General features: G+C 61.8%; 1 protein-coding gene across 2 annotated transcripts; it reads left to right on the forward strand.

Moving 5' to 3' along the window:
- Positions 1 to 1,272: 1,272 nt before the first annotated feature.
- EIF5A (eukaryotic translation initiation factor 5A) lies at positions 1,273 to 12,490 on the forward strand. Of its 2 annotated transcripts, none has more exons than XM_080639924.1 (5): positions 1,273 to 1,329; positions 3,244 to 3,418; positions 6,863 to 6,967; positions 11,036 to 11,167; positions 12,408 to 12,490. In XM_080639924.1, the coding sequence occupies exons 2-5, from the start codon at positions 3,254 to 3,256 to the stop codon at positions 12,468 to 12,470; spliced, it is 465 nt and encodes a 154-aa protein (XP_080496050.1). In that variant the 5' UTR covers positions 1,273 to 1,329; positions 3,244 to 3,253; the 3' UTR covers positions 12,471 to 12,490. The 2 variants fall into 2 exon arrangements, with proteins under 2 accessions (XP_080496050.1, XP_080496051.1); XM_080639925.1 differs by lacking the exon at positions 1,273 to 1,329 and adding an exon at positions 1,593 to 1,720.
- Positions 12,491 to 12,754: the final 264 nt, after the last annotated feature.

Raw genomic sequence — 12,754 nt, forward strand, 5'->3', positions numbered from 1 at the left:
TGTAAAGGGGGGTCCATCCCATGTTATCCATAGGGATCGGGTCCATCCCACGTTATCCATAGGGATCGGGTCCATCCCCCGTTATCCATAGGGATCGGGCCCATCCCCCGTTATCCATAGGGATCGGATCCATCCCCCGTTATCCATAGGGATCGGGCCCATCCCCCGTTATCCATAGGGATCGGATCCATCCCACGTTATCCATAGGGATCGGGTCCATCCCACGTTATCCATAGGGATCGGGTCCATCCCCCGTTATCCATAGGGATCGGATCCATCCCCCGTTATCCATAGGGATCGGGTCCATCCCCCGTTATCCATAGGGATCGGATCCATCCCCCGTTATCCATAGGGATCGGGTCCATCCCCCGTTATCCATAGGGATCGGATCCATCCCACGTTATCCATAGGGATCGGATCCATCCCATGTTATCCATAGGGATCGGGTCCATCCCACGTTATCCATAGGGATCGGATCCATCCCCCGTTATCCATAGGGATCGGGTCCATCCCCCGTTATCCATAGGGATCGGATCCATCCCCCGTTATCCATAGGGATCGGGTCCATCCCCCGTTATCCATAGGGATCGGATCCATCCCCCGTTATCCATAGGGATCGGGTCCATCCCCCGTTATCCATAGGGATCGGGCCCATCCCCCGTTATCCATAGGGATCGGGTTCATCCCACGTTATCCATAGGGATCGGATCCATCCCATGTTATCCATAGGGATCGGGTCCATCCCACGTTATCCATAGGGATCGGATCCATCCCCCGTTATCCATAGGGATCGGGTCCATCCCACGTTATCCATAGGGATCGGATCCATCCCCCGTTATCCATAGGGATCGGGCCCATCCCCCGTTATCCATAGGGATCGGATCCATCCCCCGTTATCCATAGGGATCGGGCCCATCCCCCGTTATCCATAGGGATCGGATCCATCCCCCGTTATCCATAGGGATCGGGTCCATCCCACGTTATCCATAGGGATCGGATCCATCCCCCGTTATCCATAGGGATCGGGTCCATCCCCCGTTATCCATAGGGATCGGGTCCATCCCACGTTATCCATAGGGATCTCCCCCCCCAACATGGCGCCTCCCCCTCCCTCCCTCCTTCTCCACCTCCCTCCCCATTCCCGCGCATGCGCGGCGCTCTCCGCCCACACCCGTCCCGCGCATGCGCAGTACGCTCCCGAGGAGGACGGGGGGGTGAGGCGGGGCGGGGCGCGCATGCGCACTCTCGGCCCGCGGGGACGGGGTGGGGGGGGTTCGCAGGAGCCAGCGCGGCGGCGGCGGCGGTTGCGATCGCGGACGCGGGGGGGGGGTGAGTCGCGACATGGCGCGAGAGAACCACGTGGTTGGGGGGGGGGGTTTAAACCGGGGTCGGGGGGAACGGGGGGGGGTGTTAAATTGTGGTCCGGGGGGAGGGGAACGTGGGGGGGGGGTTTAAAGGCGAAAACCGGGGTTTAAACGAGGAGTTCCCCCCCCCCCCCCCCGCGGCGCTCAGATGGGCCCGGCCCGCGTGGCGCGCGCCGCACGCACACTCACGCACACTCCCCCCCCCCCCCCTATATAAAGCGGGCGCCCCCCGGCGCTCCCCCTCAGACCGGCGGCAGCCGCCGCCCCGCACGGACGCTCCCGCTGCTTCCCTTCCCCTTTCCCCTTCCCCTCCTCTTGAGCCCCTTTCAGACCCCCCCGGAACCCCTATTCCTGAGGTAAACCCGCCCTTAAACAGCCATTAGAAGGCGGGGGGGGGGGTGGTGGTGGTGGTGGCGGCGCGGCCTCGCCGCTGCCCTGGGTTAACGGGGTGGGGTGGGGGGGGTTTAAGGGGTCGGAAGGGGGATAAAGGGGTTGCGGACCCCCCCACTGTGTTAAAGGGGTGTTGGGGGCCGGGTTTAGGGCCCCCCCCGGTCGGAGTTTGGGGGCCATGTGGCCGGTGAGGCCTAGGCCCGGGTTGCGGCCTGGCCGCCATGTGCCGGCCGGCGGTGGAGGTGGGGGGGGGGGGGGGGTGGTGAAGAAGGCGCCTGCGCTTTAATGGAGGGGGGGTGAAAGGCACGAGGACCCCCCCCCCCCAGCATCAAGGGGGGGTTAAGGAAAGGGGGGACCCCCCTGTACCGGGGGTTTTGGGGTCACCCTCGGGCCCCCCGCATGCACTTAATGGGCGGCCCCATTGGCCCCGGTTATGGGGAGCGGGGGGGAAGCGACGTGGGTGCCACGTGGGGGGGGGGCCCAACCGGTGTCCGTGACCCCCTTTATGGGGGTCCCCAATGCTATGGGGGGAGCCCAGCACCCCATAGGGGCTCCCCGTGTCCCTGTCGGGGGGTCCTTGGCCTCCTTTATGGGGGTCCCCAATGCTATGGGGGGGGTCCTCACTCCCTATAGGGGATCCCCAGGTTCCTTTGGGGGGGAGGTCCCCGATCCCTCTGGGGGCTTCCCCCCCATTCTGTGCCCTGCTCTAACCTTGTCCCTGCTTGTTTTGGGGTCCCCCCCTTTATTCCTCCTTGTCCTCCCCGTATCCTTATTCCCTGATGTTCCCTTTCTGCCCCCTTTGTCCCCAACCCTCCTTATCCCCATTCTCGTGTCCCCCCCTTGGCCCCCATCCCCTTCTCCCCCTTTATCCCCATTCCTATGTCCCCTCCATGGCCCCATCCTTTTGTCCCCCATACCCCCTTTGTCCCCCTTTCTCCCCATATCCCTTGTGTCCCCCCCAATGTCCCCATATCCCCCTTTATCCCCATATCCATTGTCCCCCCCATATCCCCTTTATCCCCATGTCCCTTGTTTCCCCTCTATGTCTCTATATCCCCTTTATCCCCATATCCACCCTTACCCCCTTTCTCCCCCCTTTACCCCCCTGTCCCCCCATATCCCCCCTTTATCCCCCTTCCTCCCTATATCCCGTGTCCCCCCCATGTCCCCATATCCCCTTTATCCCCATGTCTGTTGTTCTCTCTCCATGTCTCTATATCCCCTTCATCTCTCTCCCCATATCTCTTGTCCCCCCCATATCCCCTTTATCCCCATGTCCCCCCCATGCCCCCATCCTTTTATCCCCCATATCCTGCTTTATCCCCGTGTCCCCCCCATGTCCCCTTATCCCCCTTTATTCCCATCCCCATGTCCCATATCCCCCCTTTATTTATCCCCATCCCTGTGTGCCCATCCTTTGATTCTCCGTATCCCCCCCCATATCCCCCCCCTTATCCCCTTTCTCCCCATATCCCTGGGGTCCCCCCAGAGCCACAGCCATGGCGGATGACCTGGACTTCGAGACGGGCGACGCGGGCGCCTCGGCCACCTTCCCCATGCAGTGCTCGGCGCTGCGCAAGAACGGCTTCGTCGTCCTCAAGGGCCGGCCCTGCAAGATCGTCGAGATGTCCACCTCCAAAACGGGCAAGCACGGGCACGCCAAGGTCAGCGGCACCCCCCAAACACCCCCAAACGCACCTACAAACACCTAAACCAGCCCGAAACGCACCTACAAACACCTAAACCAGCCCGAAACGCACCTACAAACACCTAAACCAGCCCGAAACACACCTACAAACACCTAAACCAGCCCGAAACGCACCTACAAACACCTAAACCAGCCCCAAACGCACCTACAAACACCTAAACCAGCCCGAAACGCACCTACAAACACCTAAACCAGCCCGAAACGCACCTACAAACACCTAAACCAGCCCCAAACGCACCTACAAACACCTAAACCAGCCCCAAACGCACCTACAAACACCTAAACCAGCCCCAAACGCACCTACAAACACCTAAACCACCCCCAAACGCACCTACAAACACCTAAACCAGCCCCAAACGCACCTACAAACACCTAAACCAGCCCCAAACGCACCTACAAACACCTAAACCAGCCCCAAACGCACCTACAAACACCTAAACCAGCCCGAAACGCACCTACAAACACCTAAACCAGCCCGAAACGCACCTACAAACACCTAAACCAGCCCCAAACGCACCTACAAACACCTAAACCAGCCCGAAACGCACCTACAAACACCTAAACCAGCCCGAAACGCACCTACAAACACCTAAACCAGCCCGAAACGCACCTACAAACACCTAAACCAGCCCGAAACGCACCTACAAACACCTAAACCAGCCCCAAACGCACCTACAAACACCTAAACCAGCCCCAAACGCACCTACAAACACCTAAACCAGCCCCAAACGCACCTACAAACACCTAAACCAGCCCCAAACGCACCTACAAACACCTAAACCAGCCCGAAACGCACCTACAAACACTTAAACCACCCCGAAACACCCCAAAATACACCCCAAAACACCTAAACCACCCCAAAATACCCCCAAACACCCCAAAACACATCTACAAACACCAAAACCACCCCAAAACACACCTAAAAACACTTAAACCACCCCAAAACACACCTACAAACACCCCAAAACACACCTAAAAACACCTAAACCAGCCCAAAAACACCCCAAACCACCCCAGAATACCCCAAAACACACCTAAAAGCACCTAAACCAGCCCGAAACACCCCAAAACACACCTAAAAACACTTAAACCACCCCAAAAGACACCTACAAACACCAAAACCACCCCAAAACACACCTAAAACCACCTAAACCACCCCAAAAGACACCTACAAACACCTAAACCACCCCAAAATACCCCCCAAACACCCCAAAACACACCTAAAAATACCTAAACCAGCCTGAAACACCCCGAAACACACCTAAAAACACCTAAACCACCCCAAAATACCCCTGGAACACCCCAAAACACACCTACAAACACCTAAACCAGCCCGAAACACCCCAAAACACACCTAAAAACACTTAAACCACCCCAAACCACCCCAGAATACACGTAAAACCACCTAAACCACCCCAAAATACCCCCCAAACACCCCAAAACACACTTAAAACCACCTAAACCAGCCCAAAACACCCCCGAAACGCCCCCAAACACACCTAAAACCACCTAAACCACCCCAAAATACCCTCCAGACACCCCAAAACACACTTAAAAACACCTAAACCAGCCCAAAACACCCCAAAACACCCCAAAACCACCCCAAAACACCCCAAAACCATCCCAAACCACCCCCCAACCACCATCCCCCCCCCCCCGCCACAATCGACCTCCCCTCGAACGCCCCTCACTTGGCCCCAAACCCCCCTGAACCCCCCCCAACCCCTCTAAATCAGCCCCAAATGGCCCCAACCCCCCCCCAAAACCTTCCTATCCCCCCTGAAGCCCCCCAACCCCCCCCCAAATCACCCCTAAACCCCCCTGGAACCCAAAACCCCCCCCAAATGGCCTTCAACCCCTGTAAACCCCCCTAAATCCCCCCAGACCCCCCCAAATGGTTCCTTCCCCCCCATTGCCCCCCCCAAATGGTTCCAACCCCCCCTAAACCCCCCCATTGCCCCCGCCAAATGGTTCCTTCCCCCCCATTGCCCCCCCAAAAGCCCCCCAAATGGTTCCAACCCCCCCCAAAAGCCCCTCAAATGGTTCCTTCCCCCCCATTGCTCCCCCCAAATGGTTCCTTCCCCCCCATTGCCCCCCCAAAATGCCCCCCAAATGGTTCCAACCCCCCCTAAACCCAACCCAACCCCCCCTAAACCCCCCCATTGCCCCCCCCAAATGGTTCCAACCCCCCCAAACCCCTCCATGGCCCCTCCAAACCCCCCCCAAAAAGCCCCCCAAATGGTTCCTTCCCCCCCATTGCCCCCCCAAGTGCCCCCCAAATGGTTCCAACCCCCCCAAATGCTTCCCAAATGGTTCCAACCCCCCCTAAACCCAACCCAACCCCCCCTAAACCCTCCCATTGCCCTCCCCAAATGGTTCCAACCCCCCCAAACCCCTCCATGGCCCCTCCAAACCCCCCCCAAAAGCCCCCCAAATGGTTCCAACCCCCCCCAAACCCCCCCCAAATGCCCCCCAAATGGTTCCAACCCCCCCAAACCCCCCCAAATGCTTCCCAAATGGTTCCAACCCCCCCTAAACCCAACCCAACCCCCCCTAAACCCCCCCATTGCCCCCCCCAAATGGTTCCAACCCCCCCAAACCCCTCCATGGCCCCTCCAAACCCCCCCCAAAAGCCCCCCAAATGGTTCCTTCCCCCCCATTGCCCCCCCAAGTGCCCCCCAAATGGTTCCAACCCCCCCAAACCCCCCCAAATGCTTCCCAAATGGTTCCAACCCCCCCTAAACCCAACCCAACCCCCCCTAAACCCCCCCATTGCCCCCCCAAATGGTTCCTTCCCCCCCATTGCCCCCCCCAAATGCCCTCCAAATGGTTCCAACCCCCCCAAACCCCCCCATTGCCCCCCCAAATGGTTCCTTCCCCCCCATTGCCCCCCCCCCAAATGCCCCCCAAATGGTTCCAACCCCCCCCAAACCCCCCCATTGCCCCCCCAAATGGTTCCTTCCCACCCATTGCCCCCCCCCCCCAAATGCCCCCCAAATGGTTCCAACCCCCCCCAAACCCCCCCATTGCCCCCCCAAATGGTTCCTTCCCCCCCATTGCCCCCCCCAAATGCCCTCCAAATGGTTCCAACCCCCCCCAAACCCCCCCATTGCCCCCCCAAATGGTTCCTTCCCCCCCATTGCCCCCCCCAAATGCCCCCCAAATGGTTCCAACCCCCCCCAAACCCCCCCATTGCCCCCCCAAATGGTTCCTTCCCCCCCATTGCCCCCCCCAAATGCCCTCCAAATGGTTCCAACCCCCCCCAAACCCCCCCATTGCCCCCCCAAATGGTTCCTTCCCCCCCATTGCCCCCCCCAAATGCCCTCCAAATGGTTCCAACCCCCCCCAAACCCCCCCATTGCCCCCCCCCAATGGTTCCTTCCCCCCCCCCATGGCCCAGGTTCACCTCGTGGGCATCGACATCTTCACGGGCAAGAAGTACGAGGACATCTGCCCCTCGACCCACAACATGGACGTGCCCAACATCAAGAGGAACGACTTCCAGGTACCTGCCCCACACTTGGGGGGCAGAGCGCCCCATAGGGAGACACTTAGGGGGCAGAGGGCCCCATAGACAGGCACCTGGGGGGCAGAGGGCCCCATAGGGGGACACTTAGGGGGCAGAGCGCCCCATAGGGAGACACTTAGGGGGCAGAGGGCCCCATAGGGAGACACTTAGGGGGCAGAGGGTCCCATAGGGAGACACTTAGGGGGCAGAGCGCCCCATAGGGAGACACTTAGGGGGCAGAGCGCCCCATAGGGAGACACTTAGGGGGCAGAGCGCCCCATAGGGAGACACTTAGGGGGCAGAGGGCCCCATAGGGAGACACTTAGGGGGCAGAGCGCCCCATAGGGAGACACTTAGGGGGCAGAGGGTCCCATAGGGAGACACTTAGGGGGTAGGGAGCCCCATAGGGAGACACTTAGGGGGCAGAGGGTCCCATAGGGAGACACTTAGGGGGCAGAGGGTCCCATAGGGAGACACTTAGGGGGCAGAGGGTCCCATAGGGAGACACTTAGGGGGCAGAGGGTCCCATAGGGAGACACTTAGGGGGCAGAGCGCCCCATAGGGACACACTTAGGGGGCAGAGGGTCCCATAGGGAGACACTTAGGGGGCAGAGCGCCCCATAGGGATACACTTAGGGGGCAGAGGGCCCCATAGGAGGACGCTTAGGGGGCAGAGGGCCCCATAGGGAGACACTTAGGGGGCAGAGGGTCCCATAGGGAGACACTTAGGGGGTAGGGAGCCCCATAGGGAGACACTTAAGGGGCAGAGGGTCCCATAGGGAGACACTTAGGGGGTAGGGAGCCCCATAGACAGGCAGCTGGGGGGCAGAGCGCCCCATAGGGACACACTTAGGGGGCAGAGTGCCCCATAGGGGGACGCTTAGGGGGCAGAGGGCCCCATAGACCGGCACCTGGGGGGCAGAGGGCCCCATAGGGGGACACTTAGGGGGCAGAGGGTCCCATAGGGATGCACTTAGGGGGCAGAGCACCCCATAGACAGGCACCTGGGGGCAGAGCGCGCCATAGGGAGACACTTAGGGGGCAGAGGGCCCCATAGGGACATAATTGGGGGGCAGAGGGCCCCATAGGGATGCACTTAGGGGGCAGAGCACCCCATAGACAGGCACCTGGGGGCAGAGCGCCCCATAGGGAGACACTTAGGGGGCAGAGGGCCCCATAGGGGGACACTTAGGGGGCAGAGGGTCCCATAGGGATGCACTTAGGGGGCAGAGGGCCCCATAGGGATGCACTTAGGGGGCAGAGGGTCCCATAGGGAGACACTTAGGGGGCAGAGCACCCCATAGACAGGCACCTGGGGGGCAGAGCGCGCCATAGGGAGACACTTAGGGGGCAGAGCGCCCCATAGGGAGACACTTAGGGGGCAGCGGGTCCCATAGGGAGACACTTAGGGGGCAGAGCGCCCCATAGGGAGACACTTAGGGGGCAGAGGGCCCCATAGGGAGACACTTAGGGGGCAGAGCGCCCCATAGGGAGACACTTAAGGGGCAGAGGGTCCCATAGGGAGACACTTAGGGGGCAGAGGGCCCCATAGGGATGCACTTAGGGGGCAGAGGGCCCCATAGGGAGACACTTAGGGGGCAGAGCGCCCCATAGGGATACACTTAGGGGGCAGAGGGCCCCATAGGGAGACACTTAGGGGGCAGAGCGCCCCATAGGGATACACTTAGGGGGCAGAGCGCCCCATAGGGATACACTTAGGGGGCAGAGGGCCCCATAGGAGGACGCTTAGGGGGCAGAGCGCCCCATAGGGAGACACTTAGGGGGCAGAGGGTCCCATAGGGAGACACTTAGGGGGCAGAGCGCCCCATAGGGAGACACTTAGGGGGCAGAGAGCCCCATAGGGAGACACTTAGGGGGCAGAGCGCCCCATAGGGAGACACTTAGGGGGCAGAGCGCCCCATAGGGACATAATTGGGGGGCAGAGGGCCCCATAGGGATGCACTTAGGGGGCAGAGCACCCCATAGACAGGCACCTGGGGGCAGAGCGCCCCATAGGGATACACTTAGGGGGCAGAGGGCCCCATAGACAGGCACCTGGGGGGCAGAGCGCCCCATAGGGATACACTTAGGGGGCAGAGGGCCCCGTAGGAGGACGCTTAGGGGGCAGAGCGCCCCATAGGGAGACACTTAGGGGGCAGAGGGCCCCATAGGGAGACACTTAGGGGATAGGGAGCCCCATAGGGAGACACTTAGGGGGCAGAGGGCCCCGTAGGGAGACACTTAAGGGGCAGAGGGTCCCGTAGGGAGACACTTAGGGGGCAGAGGGCCCCATAGGGAGACACTTAGGGGGTAGGGAGCCCCATAGGGAGACACTTAGGGGCAGAGGGCCCCGTAGGGAGACACTTAGGGGGCAGAGCGCCCCATAGGGAGACACTTAGGGGGTAGGGAGCCCCATAGACAGGCAGCTGGGGGGCAGAGCGCCCCACAGACAGGCAGCTGGGGGGCAGAGCGCCCCATAGGGACACACTTAGGGGGCAGAGTGCCCCATAGGGGGACGCTTAGGGGGCAGAGGGCCCCATAGGGATGCACTTAGGGGGCAGAGCACCCCGTAGACAGGCACCTGGGGGGCTGAGCACCCCATAGGGACACACTTAGGGGGCAGAGCGCCCCATAGGGATGCACTTAGGGGGCAGAGCACCCCGTAGACAGGCACCTGGGGGGCAGAGCGCCCCATAGGGATACACTTAGGGGGCAGAGCGCCCCATAGGGATGCACTTAGAGGGCAGAGCACCCCGTAGACAGGCACCTGGGGGGCTGAGCACCCCATAGGGACTCACTTAGGGGGCAGAGCGCGCCATAGGGATGCACTTAGAGGGCAGAGCACCCCATAGACAGGCACCTGGGGGCCTGAGTGCCCCATAGGGGGACACTTAGGAGGCAGAGGGCCCCATAGGGGGGCACTTAGGGGGCAGGGAGCCCTCTAGGGACACACTTAAGGGGCAGAGCGCCCCATAGACAGGCACCTGGGGGGCTGAGTGCCCCATAGGGAGACACTTAGGGGGCAGAGGGCTCCATAGGGGGGCACTTAGGGGGCAGAGCGCCCCATAGCAATACACTTAGGGGGCAGAGCACCCCGTAAGTACACACTTAGGGGGCAGAGGGTCCCATAGGGATACACTTAGGGGGCAGAGGACCCCATAGGGATACACTTAGGGGGCAGAGCACCCCATAGGGACACACTTAGGGGGCAGAGGGCCCCATAGGGACACACTTAGGGGGCAGAGGGCCCCATAGGGACACACTTAGGGGGCAGAGGGCCCCATAGGGACACACTTATGGGGCAGAGCGCCCCATAGGAATGCAGTTGTGGGGCAGGGAGGCCCATAGGGATGCACTTAGGGGGCAGAGCACCCCGTAGGGACGCACTTGGGGGGCAGAGGGCCCCGTAGGGATGCACTTGGGGGCAGAGCGCCCCATAGGGATACACTTAGGGGGCAGAGCGCCCCATAGGGGGACACTTGGGGGGCAGAGGGCCGCATAGACAGGCACCTGGGGGGCTGAGCACCCCATAGGGAGACACTTAGGGGGCAGAGCGCCCCATAGGGAGACATTTAGGGGGCAGGGAGCCCCATAGGGACACAGGTGGCAGAGGGCCCCATAGGGATTCACTTAGGGGGCAGAGCGCCCCATAGGGACGCACTTGGGGGGCAGAGCGCCCCATAGGGGGACGCTTAGGGGGTAGAGGGCCCCATAGGGATCCACTTTGGGGGCAGAGCACCCCATAGACAGGCACCTGGGGGGCAGAGCGCCCCATAGGGACACACTTAGGGGGCAGAGTGCCCCATAGGGGGACGCTTAGGGGGCAGAGGGCCCCATAGGGATACACTTAGGGGGCAGAGCACCCCATAGACAGGCACCTGGGGGGCAGAGGGCCCCTTAGGGATACACTGAGGGGGCAGAGCACCCCATAGACAGGCACCTGGGGGCAGAGCGTCCCATAGGGACACACTTGGGGGGCAGAACCCCCCCCCCCGCCCCCCCCCCTTTGATAGCCCTTTGGGGCCGCCCTCGCTATGGGGCTGCCCCCTAAGTGCTGTGGGGCAGCTCATAGGCATCCAGGACGGGTACCTCTCGCTGCTGCAAGACAGTGGGGAGGTGCGGGAGGACCTGAGGCTGCCCGAGGGCGACCTGGGCAAGGAGATCGAGCAGAAGTACGACTGCGGGGAGGAGATCCTGGTAGGGCGCTATGGGGCGCTATGGGGCGCTATGGGGGCGCTATGGGGGCTCTATGGGGCTCTATGGGGCGCTATGGGGGCTCTATGGGGGCTCTATGGGGCGCTATGGGGGCTCTATGGGGGCTCTATGGGGGCTCTATGGGGCTCTATGGGGGCTCTATGGGGCGCTATGGGGGCTCTACGGGGGCTCTATGGGGCTCTATGGGGGCTCTATGGGGCTCTATGTGGGCGCTATGGGGCGCTATGGGGCACTATGGGGCTCTATGGGGCTCTATGGGGTCTCTATGGGGCTCTATGGGGGCGCTATGGGGCGCTATGGGGGCTCTATGGGGGCGCTATGGGGGCGCTATGGGGCGCTATGGGGCGCTATGGGGGCGCTATGGGGGCGCTATGGGGGCGCTATGGGGCTCTATGGGGGCGCTATGGGGGCGCTATGGGGGCTCTATGGGGGCGCTATGGGGCTCTATGGGGCTCTATGGGGGCTCTATGGGGCTCTATGGGGCTCTATGGGGGCGCTATGGGGTCTCTATGGGGTTCTCTATGGGGCTCTATGGGGGCTCTATGGGTCTCTATGGGTCTCTATGGGGCTCTATGGGGGCTCTATGGGGCTCTATGGGGCTCTATGGGGTCTCTATGGGGTCTCTATGGGGTTCTCTATGGGGCTCTATGGGGCTCTATGGGGGCTCTATGGGGTCTTTATGGGGTCTCTATGGGGGCTCTGGGGGGGCTCTATGGGTCTCTGTGGGTCCCTATGGGGCTCTGTGGGTCCCTATGGGGCTCTATGGGTCCCTATGGGCTCTATGGGTCGCTGTGGGTCCCTATGGGGCTCTATGGGTCCCTATGGGCTCTATGGGTCGCTGTGGGTCCCTATGGGGCTCTATGGGTCCCTATGGGCTCTATGGGTCGCTGTGGGTCCCTATGGGGCTCTATGGGTCCCTATGGGCTCTATGGGTCTCTGTGGGTCCCTATGGGGCTCTGTGGGTCCCTATGGGGCTCTATGGGTCCCTATGGGCTCTATGGGTCTCTGTGGGTCCCTATGGGGCTCTATGGGTCCCTATGGGCTCTATGGGTCGCTGTGGGTCCCTATGGGGCTCTATGGGTCCCTATGGGCTCTATGGGTCCCTATGGGCTCTATGGGTCTCTGTGGGTCCCTATGGGGCTCTGTGGGTCCCTATGGGGCTCTATGGGGTCCCTATGGGCTCTATGGGTCGCTGTGGGTCACTCTGTGCCTCCTGCCCCAGATCACGGTGCTGTCGGCCATGACTGAGGAAGCTGCTGTCGCCATCAAGGCCATGGCGAAATAGGGGAGATGCAGGTGTGGGGCAGGGCTATGGGGCAGCGGGGGGCTATGGGGCAAGGCTGTGGCGGGGGGGGGGGTGGGCTATGGGGCAGGGGTTGCTATGGGGCACAGGGGGTGCCGTGGGGCTGGAGGGGCTCCCCAATGGGTTATGGGGCTGAGGGCTCCCCTATGGGTCCAGGGCTTCCACTATGGGTCTGGTGTCTCTGTTCTGGCTCAGGGGTTGTCGCTATGGGGCTGGGGGGGTTCTCCTATGGGTCCAGAGGCTCTGCTATGGGGCTGGGGGTGTTC

This window comes from Psittacula echo, assembly GCF_963264785.1.
Source record: "Psittacula echo genome assembly, contig: SCAFFOLD_179, whole genome shotgun sequence".
NCBI lineage: Eukaryota > Metazoa > Chordata > Aves > Psittaciformes > Psittacidae > Psittacula > Psittacula echo.

Excerpts from the sequence above, each read along its gene's own strand:
- EIF5A (XM_080639924.1), top strand. The coding sequence starts at position 3,254 with ATGGCGGATGACCTGGACTTCGAGACGGGCGACGCGGGCGCCTCGGCC. Across the intron at positions 3,419-6,862 it reads GCAAGCACGGGCACGCCAAG|GTTCACCTCGTGGGCATCGA; the intron begins GTCAGCGGCACC and ends CCCATGGCCCAG. Across the intron at positions 6,968-11,035 it reads TCAAGAGGAACGACTTCCAG|CTCATAGGCATCCAGGACGG; the intron begins GTACCTGCCCCA and ends GCTGTGGGGCAG.